At 41.5% G+C, this 16,300-nt stretch overlaps 1 protein-coding gene across 5 annotated transcripts in view; it reads left to right on the forward strand.

The window, feature by feature from the left end:
• ASTN1 (astrotactin 1) overlaps positions 1-16,300 on the forward strand; it is a 441,904-nt gene that overhangs the window by 390,563 nt on the left and 35,041 nt on the right. For all 5 annotated transcript variants that reach the window (XM_020984286.2, XM_020984291.2, XM_020984287.2 and 2 more), the window contains one exon: positions 15,936-16,204. In XM_020984286.2, coding sequence (XP_020839945.1) covers positions 15,936-16,204 — 269 coding nt within the window. The remainder of the gene's footprint in view (positions 1-15,935; positions 16,205-16,300) is intronic.

Here is a 16,300-nt window from a genome sequence, read left to right on the forward strand (position 1 = left end):
AGATGAACAATGCAAAGGCATAGAGGTAAGATATATAAGGAATCATTTTTTGTTTGTTTGTTTGTAAAAGCCAGTTTAACTATTCCCTTCTATATGTGAAGGTGGTGATATGTAGTAAGACTAGACGGGTAGATAGGGGTCAGGTTATAAAGGGCTTGAAATGTTGCCTAGAGGTATTTATAGTTGACCTTGGAAGTAATGTAGGAAGCAGACGTGAGGCAGCTATATAGTTCAGTGGATAGAGAGTTGGGCCTGGAGTCAGGAAGGCCTGAGTTCAAATCTGGCCTCAGATACCTAGTAGCTGTGTGACCCCGGGCAAGTTGTTTAACCCTGTTTGCCTCAGTTTCCTCCTTGGTAGAATGAGCTAGAGAAGGAAATGGCAAACCACTCCAGTAACTTTGCCGAGAAAACCCCCATGGACAGCATGATCTATATGGTGACAAAGAGTCAGAAATGACTGAACAAGAGAGCCCATGAATTTTATTGAGCAGAGGAGTGGCATGGTCACTGGTGCTTTCTTTGGCAATTGTATGGAGGAAGAATTGGGCTGGGGAGAGACTTGAGGCAGTGAGACCAACCAGAAGGCAGTCACAATGGCCCAGAAGAGAGGTGAAAGGGTGGGATAGCTGTGTGGCTGGAGAGAAGGGCATGGATGCAATAGATGGTGCAGTGGTAAAAACAACAAGATTTGGTCCATTGATCAGACATGTGGGGTGAGGGAGAAAGATAAGTCCAGGAGGATGCTAAGGTTGTGAACCTACAAATCCCACTTGCAGTCTTTGGCAAAGAAAGAAATAGATATTTCCAAGTCTGCCAATGCTTTAGGAGATTTGGATGCTTCTGGGTAACACATGGTCATGGAGGTCAGACCCTCTGACGTCTGGCTGCTCTGCAATTTTAGCACTACCTGGAGAACCATCTAATTGGGACCCTCAATTAAATGGATTTTTTTTTCTTCTTTTCTTCCTCTTTGCTTTTAAGAGAGGCAAAAAACAAGAAGATGAACTGACATTACAGATTAATTTAAAACCACCAAGCTTTTAGTGTCTGTCTTGGCATTAGTGTGGCTTTAGAACAGTCTCTGTGGTTTTCTTTTAGGTCTAACATCCAGTGATTTTGTGATTCTGATACCTGCTTCATTCAACAATTCAACCCTACTGTGTGCCTCCTATTTGAAAGCTCCTATACTAGGCATTGGGAATAGAAATTATAACAATAAAACAGTATTTGTCTTCCAAGAGTTACTGGGGTGGGGGCAAGGAATATCTGAGTAGGATTGCATCTGTACTCTTGTGCTTTATTCACATTAACACATTCACTAGTGTTATCTCATACAATTCGAATCTACAACCTTGGGGTTGGGGATAGGAGGGTGGAGTTGTTTGTCCTTCATTCTTGAAGAGGACCGGAGCATTGGGAAGGTGATGCCATGACTTGCTAGTGAACTGAATTTAAGTGAGGAGGCTGTGTAAATCACCAGCCTCATTTTCTCCTCTGGAGCCATCTGGGTCTAGTGGTGAGAGATAAACCAGAACCACTGGAGATGGCCCTGGATGCAGTGGGAGACCTTGGCCTTTTTAAGCTAAGGTCTTCAGTTTGTCTACCCATTCAATGATTAAGGCTAGGTAAGAAAGGAGACAAAGAAACTCATTTACCTAATTAAAAAAAAAAACCTGGGAGGGAAAGACCCTCAGGGTCTGTGGCCAGAACTGAAACAATTGCTATTTTAAGTTCACTCTGAGCCAGTTAGGGCCCAATCAAAGACACTGAGTGGGGTTTGGACTGGGACCTATTGTTGGTCCATAAATGAAAGCCAGAGTGAATTGCATTTAAGACACGGTCCTTAAGAAAGAAATCTAGCCCCTAAACCCCAAGATATTTTTGGAGGAAAAGGAAGGGAAGGGAAGAGCAGGGATGGGGAAGGAGGAGAAGGAAAAGAAGGAAGGGAGGAACTGGCCAGTTGGGTCGTAGTGGGGCAGCCCATACTACTCACAATTTGCTGTTTGTCCTTCCTTTTTGAAGAGGACCGTGGCAGCAGGAAGGTGATGCCATGACTTGCAATTGGATTTGTGTGAGAGAGGGCTGTGCAAAGTCACCAGCCTCACTTTCTCCTCCAGAGTCATCTGGGTCCAGTGACAAGATATAGATCAGGACCACTGGACATGGCCAGGGCAGGGTGGGGAGGGGAGTGTGTGGAGTAAGCAGAACTATAATAACTAACTCTGTTTTGCAGGTGAGGTATTCAGGAACATGAAATAAGATAATATGTGAGAAGTGTTTTACAAATCTTAAAACACTATTTAAATGTTAGCTATTATTATTGTTGTTTATGAACTCCCTTGTGCTTAGGGGCAAGCACATGGAAACACTACATACTTCTACAAGAAGTCTTTTCAATGACCCAGCCCAGCTGCTTAGGCTTAGAATGTCCACTCTCTAGATCTCTTCTCTAAGACTGAGTACAAATTCATGTAATTCCCACATGCATCTATCCAAGGTAGCCATTCCCCATTGGACATGGGGTGGGGAGATGGTGTATAGAGTATAGGCTTACCTTCCTTCAGGCCCAGGCAAAAGCTGATGCATGGTGGTCTTTCTGCCAAGTAAGATAAAGTAGACAGAAGGATCCAGAGCAATCTCTCACTTTCTTTTATTGACTGGTGCAAAGTGACCCCTACAACAAGTCCATTCTCCTGAATCCTGGACAGTCATTCATCTTGAAGCTATTGTCAGGTATTGAAAACCAATTGTGAGTGCTCTGGGCACTCTCAGCAAGGCACTAGTGGAGTGCCTATGCTGTCCATGGGGAGGTGCTTCCAAACAAAGGTCCATACACTATAATACCATCAAGTTAGGGATTTTATCAAATCAATGAGGGGTGGAACTCTCACCAAGCTACCCCCACATAAATACAAGTAGTGCCTGCAATATTTATTTCTGTTACCTTGTCCTTTACATTTTATATCTGATATCTCTTACATGGAAACTGTCTAGGGACAAGTCCCTATCTCATTCTTTGTCTAAATCTAATCCAAGAACTTGAGCTTTTTGCAGCTGAATAAGTCTTTTAGATGCGAGCTCATTTTCTGTAGGCTCACTGAAAGCATCTTCAAGGCAATTCCAGTAGCAGAAGGGTTAATGGAGATTATTTGCATTTTATTCCTTTTCCAGGTGGAGCAGTAGATAGAGTGTTGGGCTTGAGTTAGGAAGACTTCAGTTCAAATCCAGCCTCAGCCATTTAATAGCTTTGTGACCCTACACAAATCACTTAATCTCTTTTAGTCTTATTTTTCTGATCTGTAAAAGGAGAGATTCTAATGGCCTCTAGTGTCCCTTTAGTTCTAAATTCAATGCATATGATTTGGAATTCTCCTGCTAAATCTCTACATTTTGAAAATTTTATATTTTATGTTGCTTTGGAGATTATATGGTGACAACTGTTAGATATATTATATTTGGGAGATTTGGGACAACAGCTTTGTCTAGCATAATGCTGTCCCCATAGAGTTTATCTCTGGTATACTCATGGATATTTTGAGATCTGTATTTATAACACAGGTATTTGTCATCTGTTACTTTATGAAAGATAGTGAGCTTCTAGTATAGAATCCTAGCTACCAGATTCTATCTCAGGACCTATTCTCTTTGAACTCCATCCAACTAAGAATAAAAGAACAAGATAGAAACAACAACAAAAATATTAATAATAGTAGCTAATGTTTATATAGCATTTTAAGGATTGCAAAGTGCTTTAGAAATATTATCTCATTTTGTCCTCACAACAACCCTATAAATTAGGTGAGATTATTATCTTACCTTTGACTGGTAAGGAAACTGAGGCTAAGATGAATTAAATGACTTGCCCTGAACCTCATGGTAAATGTTGGAGAAAGGACTTCATTCTAGTGGGTCCAGAATTCTCTTCACTATTCCACCTAGTTTCATAGTTCAGTGTGTGCCATGTATTAAAATATATGTATATGAGCTGTATTGGAATTGTATTTAGAATTAGAATTGCATTTAGAACTATTAGAACTAATTAGAACTGTATTAGAATATATGTATATGAGCATTAGTAATTCCCAAAGAAAGGTTTCATTAGTCCATGCCCATACCTGGCTCCTTGATGGCCTTGATGGCCATGAAGAGGAAGGCTGGGTTCAGTACCTAGGAGTAGGCTAACAATAGATAGAATAGAAAAATGGTAAAAGACAGAGGTTTCTGTGGTCTTTCCTCTAGGTTGCAAACCCTTGACTGTTTTGCCTGCAAATATTAGGATGAGATGCTGGATCTCAATCTCATAACAGTTATAAAGCCTCCAAACCCAAGCTGTCAGAACCCCCAGAGAAGCTTAGCTTAGCTTCAGCCAGGAGCTCTTTTTGATGTCTTCTCCTCCAACCCAGAAGCTGTAGGACTACACAAGTAGCCTTAGGCCATGCCAGCCATGTCCTGATATCACTCAGCAAAGTCAGTGGCAACTGCCTGTCCATATCGTTTTTCCTTGTCTATTTTTTTTTCCTACCATAGCAGAACCGCTGAAGAAAACAAGTTTAAACAACCAGGTTGCGTAGTTGTAGAGTACCATACTTGGAGCAAGGAATACCAGAATTCAAATCCTGTTTCAGAAATTTTACAGGTATGATCGTAGCCAAGTCACCTAACTTCTCTGTACCTCGGTTTCTTTACCTGGACCATGAGGGAGTTGCATTCAATTGTCTACAGGATCCTTTCTAACTTAAATTAGGGATTCTTGGTGTGTGTGTGTGTGTGTGTGTGTGTGTGTGTGTGTGTGTGTGTGTGTGTTAGAGAGAGAGAGAGAGAGAGAGAGAGAGAGAGAGATGGAGACTCTTGGCATTCTGGCAAAGCCCATGGAATCCCTTCAAAGTATAAATGTTTTCTTTTTAAAAATTTATACTTGAAGGAAATGCTCAATTTAATAAAATAAAATAAAAATGTAATTTTTCCTCCACTGAGTTCATGGACCCCCTGAAATCTATCCACAAGCTTGTGCTAAGCCTCATGATCCTATATCCTGAGATCCAATTGTCGACACTCTAGGACCAGAACTAATTTTTTCCATTCCTCACACTACAATACTCTTCTTTATTCAGAAAGTTGTCATTACCTCTAAGATAAAGGTTAACCTAGGCAAAGTTGTAACAGAGAATTCTGGCAGCTGGGGTGGATTCATTTCGAGTGGCAGAAACCCTAAAACATCCTAAGACTGACGTGTACTATCATTGCTATTACCATCAGGGGCAGGTTGTATGTGGGTAATCCTTCCCAGGAGAGAGTATTTGCAATGAGGAAAAGTAACCCCCATCTACGTGAACTGATGGCCCACAAGATCCTGGGGCCTGTCAGCTCAGAACTGGGAGCAGGACTGCAGTTCCTTCCCTCAGGACAACAATAGTCCCAAAGTCATGCTTTCTCCCTTTCCCTTTGCTACACCTCCGGTCTTACCCCATCCAGCATGACTACTGCAGGAAGGAAGCATCTTCCTGCTATGTCAGCACCCTGGGGGCAAAACCCCAGTCACCATATGCTAATTACAGCTCTGAATTTAGTTCACTGTTTCCCCAACATGTGTGCAGCTACATTTACTCACTATCTTTCAGAAAGATCACTGTTTGTGTTGCCAAGCACTTTTCCCCACTTTGTCCCACTTCTGAAACAGTCATTAAATCGTTATAGGCATATAAGAAAGGCAAGAGGAGCATAGGTTAAAACAGAGCTTCTCTCCTACCCACATTTATTTGTTCATCCAAGGAACATTTACTGAGAATCTGTCATGCATCATAAGAGGACAGCATGCTTAGTGGGTAGAGAGCTAGCTAGCCTCACAGCCAGGCCGTCCATCCTGTCCCCTGACCCAGCTGGGTGACTCTGGACAACTCAGCCTCTCCCAGGGCTCTAGACTAGGCTACTGTCTAAGACATTTAGTGACAGAGAAGGTGTCAGTCTGCATTAATAGAGGGTGTTTCTGGTACTAGAAAATCACTAATGTAGCCTTTCGTAAATTAGACAGTCTCTTCCTTCTCTGTCTTCCAGACTAGTAATAACAATCATAATAAGGGACACTTAAGTTTTATAGCTTGCAAAGTGCAGTGATAAAAAACTTGTACATCATAAAATAAGAAACTATGATAAGAATCAGAATACCCATTTGTAAGAGGAGAATATCTATTAGATCAGAGGAGAAAGAACATTCAGTTGGAGGATCAGGCAAGGCTTCATGGTGGAGGTGCCAGTTGATGGCAGGACATGGCAACCTAGGTTCCCCTGACTCCAAATCCAGTACTCATTCCATTGCTCTGCACTGTCTCCTCTGAAGGAGGTTTGACGTTCCTACTAAACACAAAGGCTGATTTCTATATTTATAGATCATTAGGAAAAAAAGTTAATGCCTTGCCCTATTTGCTTGCTTTAATGCCTATCTTAAGGGAAATTTAAACTCTTGTTTTTATTTTTTACCCTTTATATCTGACAGTGTTCAATTTTCATCCTGTGATCACTGATTTCTGTGTGTGTTGGGACTGCAGAGTAGAATGCAACAATGAGCCAAGTAACATTTGCCTGGTGCCCAAGCTTCTGATGACTGAGAATCGGGACTGAAACTCCAGCCGAGGGCTGGCTCAGAATCCAGACAGCTTTGAGGCCTGGAATTCAGCGTGTCAGGCTGACTGTTCACTTCCCCCTTATCTGTCTTAGGCTATCTTCAAATCATCTTCGTTTGTACTTTATTGTTAAACTTCTGTAGGTCCAGCCGAGATGTCATTAATCCTTCCCTGCCCTGGACATCAGCTCATGGGAGCTACTGCATAAGTAGTCACCAAAGGGGGAACTTTCTCTTGAACACATACCAACTGATTCATATTTAATGACCAGTTTACACTATAAATTCAGATTATATGCACAATCAGCTAGTTAAAAAGCATTTATTAAGTACCTACTATGTGCATGCTAGGCATTATGCTAACTGTACATTCAGATAATATACTCAATCAATGCAAACATTTATTAAGTATCTACTGTGTACATGCTGGGCATTATGCTAACTGTACATTCAGATTATATACTCAATCAACGCAAACATTTATTAAGTATCTACTGTGTACATGCTAGGCAATGTGCTAACTATAAATTCAGATTATATGCTCAACCAACTACTTAGCAAACATTCATTAGGTACCTACTATGTACGTGCTAGGTATTATGTTAAATGCTGGCAATACAAAAAAGAAGAGACACTGAAAAACACAAGCATATACAAATTATATAGCAAATGTGCAAAATTCATCTAGAAAGTGGTATTGGAGCTCAGCTTAGGGCTTCTATGATGTGGAGATGAGGAGGGAGGACATTCCCAGAACTGAAAGAGACCTTGGATGTTATCTAATTCAATCCCCCTATTTTACAGATGAGGAAACTGAGGCCTGAGTGTTGAAGTAACTCACACAGAAAGTGAGAAACAGAGCTGGAATTTGAACCCATGTTTTCTGGTTCAACCTTTCATTTTTTAGGTATATGAGAACTGAGGGCCAGAGAGGTCCAGCAACTTTGCCCAAGACATATAGGTTATACAAAATATTACTGGGTTTCCAAACCAGATTTTCAGATACGTCAGTCTTTTTTACTTTACTATAAATGTTTCAGCTATATCAAACAGTGAAGGTATCAGATACGTGTAAGGCACACACACACACACACACACACACACACACACACACACACACACCCCACTTTAGGAAAACAGTCACTGAGAAGAGTCAAGACATTTCAACTGTAGCCTCCTTGAGTGTGGGGACTGTCTTTTACTTTTCTTTGTATCCCCAGGGCTTAGCACAGCACCAGGCATATAGTAGGCACTTAATAAATGTTTGTTTGACTCACTGTCATTTATAGTTTTTAAGTACAGAAAAAGTAGTCTGCCTCAAAACTTCTAGAATACAAGTCTGCTTCTGCAGCATCCTTTAAGCACTGAAAGAGCAGATCTTGTATATGTGTTTGCTAGTAGCCTTTATGGTGCCAATATCATGCTGTCTTTAGGTAGATCAATATGCATATATCTTTAAGGCCTAGAGAACAGCAAAGGTAAGTTTTGGAGCATTGATGAAACCATTATAGTCACTCTGTACTAGTCTACTGGGGACACCCTTCCAATGTACTCTGAAAAAGGATTATTTAGTCAAAAACAATTGCCCTTTATTTGTAGTAGTTGATAGATTGTTTTTTACAAAGTGCTATACTTCTTTTAAAATTATAATCTGAATGCCATAATTGCTGGTAACAAAGCTAAGTATTGTGACATTTGAAAAAAGCACTTATTTAGGGTTTACTTTTTCTCTAGGCACTGCACAGAGCACTAGGCATACAAACAAAGGTAAAAAACATAGTCCCTGCCCTCAAGAGGTTTACATTGTAGTGGAAGATACATGTAAATAGCTATGTAGATAGATACAAAGAATATAAATAGAGAGACAGAGACTGGGCGGGAGAGAGAGAGAGAGAGAGAGAGAGAGAGAAGAGAGAGAGAGAGAGAGAGAGAGAGAGAGAGAGAGAGAGAGAGAGGAAGAGAGGAGAGAGAAGAGAGAGAGAGAGAGAGAGAGAGAGAGGAGGGGGAGGGGGGGGGAGGGGAGGGGGAGGGGGAGGAGAGGGAGAGGGGGAGGAGGGGAGAGAGGGAGAGAGAGAGAGACAGAGAGAGAGAGAGAGAGAGAGAGAGAGAGAGGAGAGAGAGAGAGACAGAGAGAGACAGAGAGAGACAGAGAGAGACAGAGAGAGAGAGAGAGAGAGAGAGAGAGAGGAAAGGGGAGAGGAGAGACAGAGAGAAAGATGAGAGAGGAAGGAGAGAGACAGAGACTCAGAGACAGAGAGAGAATGGAAAGCAGTCTGAGAGATAATGCCATTAACATGTGGGAGAACTGGGAAAGGACTCCTTTCAGCTGAGTTTTGAATGAAATTAAGAAAATCCAGAGGTTAAGGTGAGAGAGTAGAGTATTCCAGGCAACACGACAGCCAATAGAAAGGCAAAAGAGGTGGGAGGCAGCTTGTTATGTTTGAAGAATCAGAAGGAGGCCAATATTGTAAGAATAGCTTTGGAGTTCTCCTCTTGGTGTAATTTAATGAATTTTGCCAACTGCCCTGGTAGTCTGAGGGCTAGACGTAGGTGATAATGCTTCACGTGGAGGTGACTTGGTGAGTTCTAATCTTCAGGAAGCTATTTTACATGTTCCCACCCTTTTGATGCTGAGGGTTTGGAGAGAGAAACAGAAGAGAAAAAGGAAAGAGAGACAAAAATTAGGAGAGACATTTGATGTGTTCAGGGCAGAAGGAGGAGTGTTAGAATGAGTGCAGTAATTCTTTGGGGCCTAAAGTGGGCACCAGAATGCCAAGGTCAGTTAATTGTCTTCCTATAGTCCTTGTAATCTGGGATGTCTCTTTGCTAGAACCTTTCTCCAGACTACTCCATTAAAGAGAGTAGATTAAAAAGTAATGTGAAAAAAATCATTCAATCATGGAACCTCAGAGGTAGAAGGGACCTGAGAGGTCACTGAGGCTACCCTTCTGTCTGACCAGCCTCTCCAGGAGCTTTCTGGCTCAGGCAGTTACTGTTTCACTTGGCTGAAATCACAAATCACAGAATCTCAGGGTTGATAAGGAACTCAGAGGTGATTTAATCCAAACCGTACCTGAAGCAGCAGCTGCAGCAGCAACTGCATCACCATCATTATCTTAAAACAACTAGCATTTATATTATGCTTTAAGGTCTGTAAAGCACTTTACAAATATCTCAATTTGTCCTCACAATAACCATGGGAGGTGGGGGTTATTACTATTACAATTTTACAGATGAAGAAACTAAGGTGGAGATAAATTAAGTAGCTATTTGAATTCAAATATCTGACTCCAGGAATATCTCCACTGCATCACCTAGATGGAGCAGATTCTGTTTGTCTTTGTAACTATTTGTAAATTCTGCTGCTTCCTTGCTTGGGAACACCTATGCTTGTCCATTTTCTATTTGAATCTACTTTGAATGACAGTTAGCTCCTTACTCTCCCTCAGAGACTTTTCCTAGATGTCAGGTAGAGCCATCCTGGAGAAAATAGGGGAATGAATGGGACAGCAATCATTTGCCTTGGGTAATTTTCTTTTTGTATGTCCCAGAGTGATTTCTGGAGCAGCAGAATTAAATAGGGGGCAATGAGTAAGAAAGAGGAGAGCCCTCCTCAGCCCTAACCCTCCAACCTTTCTAAGGCTTAAAGGAATTGAGAAGGATTAACTGCGTCTTGATTTTAATTGTGACAGCCAACAGACATCAGCGAGCCAGCGTCCCCTCAAATGTTTAATAGCAATTACAAGTGTTAATGATGGAAAGCTGGTAGCTCTGGAAGTGAATTAGAAACTCAAGCGGCTGCCTCATGCCTGTTGTCACAGTGTCCCCTAGTGGTCACAGAGCCATCATGCACCCTAACTACTAGGAGAATAGAGGAAGAGGATTGATTGTACGGTCTTCTGATATGGAAATGAAAGACAGCACAAGTTCTTAACCTTGTTTGTGTCATGGACCCCCTTGGGTGGTCTAGTGAAGCCTAAAGACCCCTTCTTAGGATAATGGTTTTAAATGCATGAAATAAAACCCATAGGGACAGAGAGGAAATCAATTATGTTGAAATTCCATTGTCAGAGTATATTTTTAAAATAAAACAAGGTCATGAACCCCAGGCTAATAATCCTTGAGTGCAATCTACTTATTTTTTCATTTAGGGAAACTGAGGTTCGTGAATGTTAAGCAGTTAGCCAGAAGTCCCAGATTTTGTGTCAGAGGTGGGGTTTGAAGTTCCTCTGGCTCCAGAGTCAGTGCCTCTCCTTTCTTTTCTCACACTTGTATTTCTTTTCTAGAGTCATCGATTTAGAGCTAGAGTGTCATCGCAGGGTGCTTTGAGGTCATCCCTTCCCCATCCATTTTATAGTTTAGCATCAGAGACTCAGAGAGGGGCAGAGGCCTGCTCAACCTTCCATAAGTAGGGAGTGTCAGGTGCTGCATTTGGAGTGAGGGGAAATGGGTTTAATGCCCATTCCTTATTTACCACCTAAGTGACCTTGAGCAAGTCACTTCTGCCTCAGTTTTCTCACCTTTAAAATGAGGGGGGAGTGGTGGACCAGTTGACCTCTTAGATCTCTTCCATCTCCAGATGGTTAAGTCTATTACACCCAGTTGGAATTCAAACCCAGGTGTTCTGACTCCAAATTCTTTTCTCTATCCGACTAGAGGTGTCAAACACCCAGGACCACACATTCCACAATACTCCTGAGTGCTGACCAAACCCGATTAAAATATAATTGGGAAATAGTTAATAAAATGAATAAAAATACATTGGAACACAATATGGTGATGTTAACATATGATTTTTAAGTCAATATTTAACGTACAGCGATCAACATGTACTGTTTTTGTTGTTAAGTCATGTCTGGCTCTTCATGACCCTGTTTGGGGTTTTCTTGACAGAGACACTGGAGTGGTTTGCCATTTCCTTCTCCAGCTCATTTTTACAGATGTGGAAACTGAGACAAACAGGGTTAAGTGACCTGCTCAGAGTTGCACAACTATTAAGTATCTGAGGTCAGATTTGAACTGATGAAGATGAATCTTCCTGATTCTAGGTCCAGAGTTCTCCCACTGTACCACTTAGCTGCCTTCTTCTATGTACTGTCTAGTTGCCCCCATTTCTGTTTGACTTTAACATGGCTACCCTACACCACTGCAAGTCCCAGCCAATGATTTCTTGCAATACTCTCCTATAATTTAAAAAGAAAATAAAATAGAAAATTATCTTTTTTTTTTTTAATGTGTCACATAAGTGAAATTTTTGAGATGGTCAGATGAAATCAATTGCAGTCTCTTCCCCTTCATTGTAGCTGTTCTCCAGCTATTCTAGGCTTGAGAGTGCCATCTAGTGGCCACTTTCCAAAGAAAACACTTTTTATATAGATACAAGCATTTATTTGGGTAAATACATAAAATATGTTTTTAGGATATATATTTGAGAAAAACTAGATTTCTAGAGAAATAATGTCACATAACAAGAAAACAGTGACTGAAATTAGTGTTTTTAAGTGAGAACCAACAGCTTTAAGATTCAGAGAAAATATTCCAACTCTATTTAAAATGGTGCCCAGCTGAATGCCCCTGCTTCACAATGTCTGAAGTTTCTCTGACTAATCATTTTAAAATGCATGTAGACGCTGCCATTTCAGGATACAAAAAGAAAACAAACCTTTGGCAAGGAAAGCATTAGTCCATAGTAGCTTTGTAAAAATTATTTACTTCCTATCAAAAATCTGAAACAATTCTTGCAATGTCTCATCGAAGGGCAGTTGGGGGCCAGGAGCATGAGCAAAATCTACAGGCTACACAGTAGACACTCTTGCTGACCAAAAGTGCAACAAGAAGGACTGTGAGTTGATACTGAAATACAGCTAATTATTTAGAGTTCTTATATATAATGTGCTAGGACCCACTTGAGTTATCAGAACAAGCCTTATAGAGACATTTTTGAAACCTTGGCTCTGAAAGAAGTACTTCTCACTAATTTTCTGTGTTCAAATTCCCCTTCTTCCTTCCTCTTTGTTACAAAGAACAATGGCACAGAAACAGATCTCTGGGAGTCCTTAGATATTTCATTGTTGCTTATTGCTTATTCCTGGTCAATGGTTATAATAATCCTCCCAACAGAAACCTTGGAGTGCTTACAGTTGGGTTTGGAAGAGACAAAAGCTCTGGTGGGCAGGTGGGGGAGGATAGGTAGGGATCAGTCAGTCAATCAACAGTCAGCAAGCGTTTATTAAGTGCTTACTATAAGCCGGGTTCTGTGCTAATCTCAGGGGATACAAATCTAGGCAGAAAAAGAGCCCTACCCTCAAGGCTCCAGTCATCCTCATCTATATCTTGCCACTAGACCCAGATGGCTCTGGAGGAGAGAGTGAGGCTGGTGACTTTGCACAGTCCTCCTTCACTTAAATCCAATTCATTTACAAGTCGTGGCATCACTTTCCTGATGCCATGGTCCTCTTTGAGAATGAAGAACAGACATACATATCAGCGAGCTGCAGAGGGATTAGGAGATAGCAAAGATGAAGGTACTTAGTTCAGGGGCATGGTAAAGAAAATCTGGAGTACATTGTGGAAAGGAATGAGACCTGGCTGTCCCAGACACCCTTCTTAAGTGAAGATTCTGGGAGGAGCCATCCAGTCAGAGGGAGAGAGAAAGAGAGAGGCTGCAGAGAGTGAAGGGTATTTCCAATGTGTGAATTCCAGGGCTGGAGTGAGGCTTTAAGATAAACAGCTAGGATATGATAGAGAAAGTCCAGAGCACAGCCTGGAGAAGAGCAAGAGTCTCAGGGTTATGAATACTCCTTCGTGAAGGGTTGCAAACATCAGTGTGTGAAGCTAAATCTTTATAAAGACATACCCACTCAGTCTAGAACCACTCCAAGGCCTCTGGCAAGTTGGTACAGGTGCTATTGCATCCTTTGTGATGGAATCACATTTGGTTTTGCTCTGTAAGATTTCACAGAACTTTCATTGACTCATAAGACCTTCAGCTCAAATTTACATCCCTTATTAAGCAATATGTCAAATGTAATGAAAAGTGAGTCATGTAGTTGTATCCAGTGACCCCTTTCCACTACTTTAGAGGTACAGGAGACATCAGCCCAAATTGGTACCACTGGTATACTAAGAATGCAAAACTCAGAAACCATTCTATCATATGCATTGTGGTTTCTCCAACTGATCTTAATTCTATAACCATTATAGTGAATTCCTACTATATGTCAGGCACTATACTAGGTGTGGTATGCAAACAAAACTGCCTCTGCCCTCAAGAAGGTTATATATTCCACTGTGGGGGGTAGGGGGAATTTCAGGTACACGGATAAATAAATACAAAATACATTCAATAATTGGAGGAGGCACTAATCATTGAGGGATTCAGGGAAAATCTCTTAGAGAAGAGGGCACTTGAGGGAAGTGTTGATGGGAGCTAGGAGAGGTTCTAAGAAGTGAAGGTGAGTATAAAATGCATTTCAAGCATAGGGCACATCCCATGCAAAAGCACAGAGGTGGCAGGTGGAATGTTGGGTATGAGAAGTAGCAGTCACTCAGCCGATCAAGCAATCAGCAAACATCTATTAAGCCCTTGCTATGTGGTGGGTACTGCACTAGGTAATGGGAGTGCAAAGACCAAAGTGAGACTGCCCCTGCCCTCAAGAAGCTAACTTTCTACCGAGGGGATACAGCAAGGTCACGAACAAATAAATACAGGCTGTGCACAAAACAAACACCAAGTGATTGGGGTAGGGTACTAACAATACTTCGAAGACCTTCAAAGGAGGCACAAGTGAGCACAGGATAACGGAGCTTTTTTTTTTCCTTTTCTTTCCAATAGAAGCTAAAAACCTTTTTTGTTTGTTTGGTATTTTAGTTTTCCCCAATTACATGTAAAAACAATTTTTTAACATTTGTTTTTAAAACTTTCAGTACCAAATTCTCTCCCTTCCTCCCACCCCACTCCCCTCATTGAGAAGGCAAGCAATTTAATATAAGTTATACATGCACAGTCATGCAAAATATATTTCCAAATGAGTAAAGATGATCTTGAAGGGGACCTCAGAAGCCTTCTGATCTAAATGTTATTTTTCTTTTCATTTTACAGATTAGGAAACTGAGGCCCAGTGTGGTTAAGCAAGGTTCAAGGTCACAAGGGGGAGAGATGTAAACTGAAGCCTGTTCCTCTGAGAGGAACCATCAAAGTCCTTTTTATGCTGCTTGGCTGTGTGCAGGATGGTCTCGTAGCCTTGGGTAGATACATAGTGAATAATGAATAGAATGAGCATTAGGAGAAAGCTTTGAAGAACCCTAAAAGCAATCACTCTTTCTGCTAATGGAAAGGGGCTAAAACCCATCTTTTGGATCATCCTGAGTCCCTTTAAAGTCCCTCCATCTATCCATTGCCCCCCAGTCCTCAAAGACCCAGCTCAGCAGGTATTGGGGAATGCTTGAGAAATGGGAGAACACCAGCATACATATTCACCCACTGCTCATTGACCCCAGAAGATTATTTTAATACTGACACCAACAGTGAATGCTTCATAATGGAGCCTGTATTCGCCCTGAAAGGGTTCAGGACTTTTTTGATGTGTGGCATTTTGATCCCCAACAACTTTCTCTTCAAACTTTTTTCAATCGAAGTGGAAATTACATGAAAAGCATAGGAATCTAGAATAGCAATGCCAATGGATAATGTCTTTGGAAGGGGTATGTTGTTTGATGAATTCTGTACTGTGTCCAGCTTGATGGTGAATGTCTCCGTCAAAAATAGAATTGGAACTCCCCAACTTGTTTTTCATCTCTCCTCCAAGAGTGGCAGGGTATTTTTTTTTTGTCACAGTACTCTCTACCTACTCAGAAAGCATTTTCCCCATCTTCCTACCATTGTCTAACACTTAAGCATAGAAGTGCCAATTTACTTTCTGGCATGAATGTGCTATCAGAGAAGCAATCTGTTCATTCCTGAACTTCCCTGAGTTCACCTACAAAGTTTTCCCTTTGCCACCCCTAGGAAATGGCTAAATGATCTGATGATACTAGAAGGGAGGTAGGTAGCTTGGAATCAAGGCTCTAGGATAATCTTTCTGCTCTTAGCAAACTAACGTAATTAGCTATTTGAAAGTGGATTTCCCCACCAAAATTGGAAGTGTTCACTCTCGTATATCCCTCCTCCAGGACATATTCTGACATGATCAAGGATGAAATCCTGATGTCCAACTGGAAAAAAAAAAGCACATGACATTTTCTGATGCTTCATGCCTTTGTCTGCCTCTGTACCTTTCCCCTATTTCACTATGTCTTTCTTTTTGTTTTTCTTTGTCAGGCAATTCTCCATCAGATGAATCAGAGGAGCAGGAGCGAGACCCTAAAGTGCTCACATTCCCAGAATATATTGCCAGCCTGTCTGAGTCAGGCACCAAGCGCATGGCGGCTGGAGTCCGTATGGAGTGCCAGAGCCGAGGCCGGTGCCCTTCATCTTGTCCACTGTGCCATGTGACTGCTAGCCCTGATTTGCCTGCTGAGCCAATTCTCCTGGAGGTTACCAAGGCAGCTCCAATCTATGAACTGGTTACTAACAACCAGACCCAGCGGGTGAGGGACCCACGGCTGTCAGCTCCAGATGAAAACACAACAAGAGATTTCATAGATAGGTTCAAAAAGTGACAGGACACAGTGGAACTCCACAGT

This window comes from Phascolarctos cinereus, unplaced genomic scaffold (assembly GCF_003287225.1).
Source record: "Phascolarctos cinereus isolate Bilbo 61053 unplaced genomic scaffold, phaCin_HiC Scaffold_5;HRSCAF=322, whole genome shotgun sequence".
In the NCBI taxonomy this organism is placed as follows: domain Eukaryota; kingdom Metazoa; phylum Chordata; class Mammalia; order Diprotodontia; family Phascolarctidae; genus Phascolarctos; species Phascolarctos cinereus.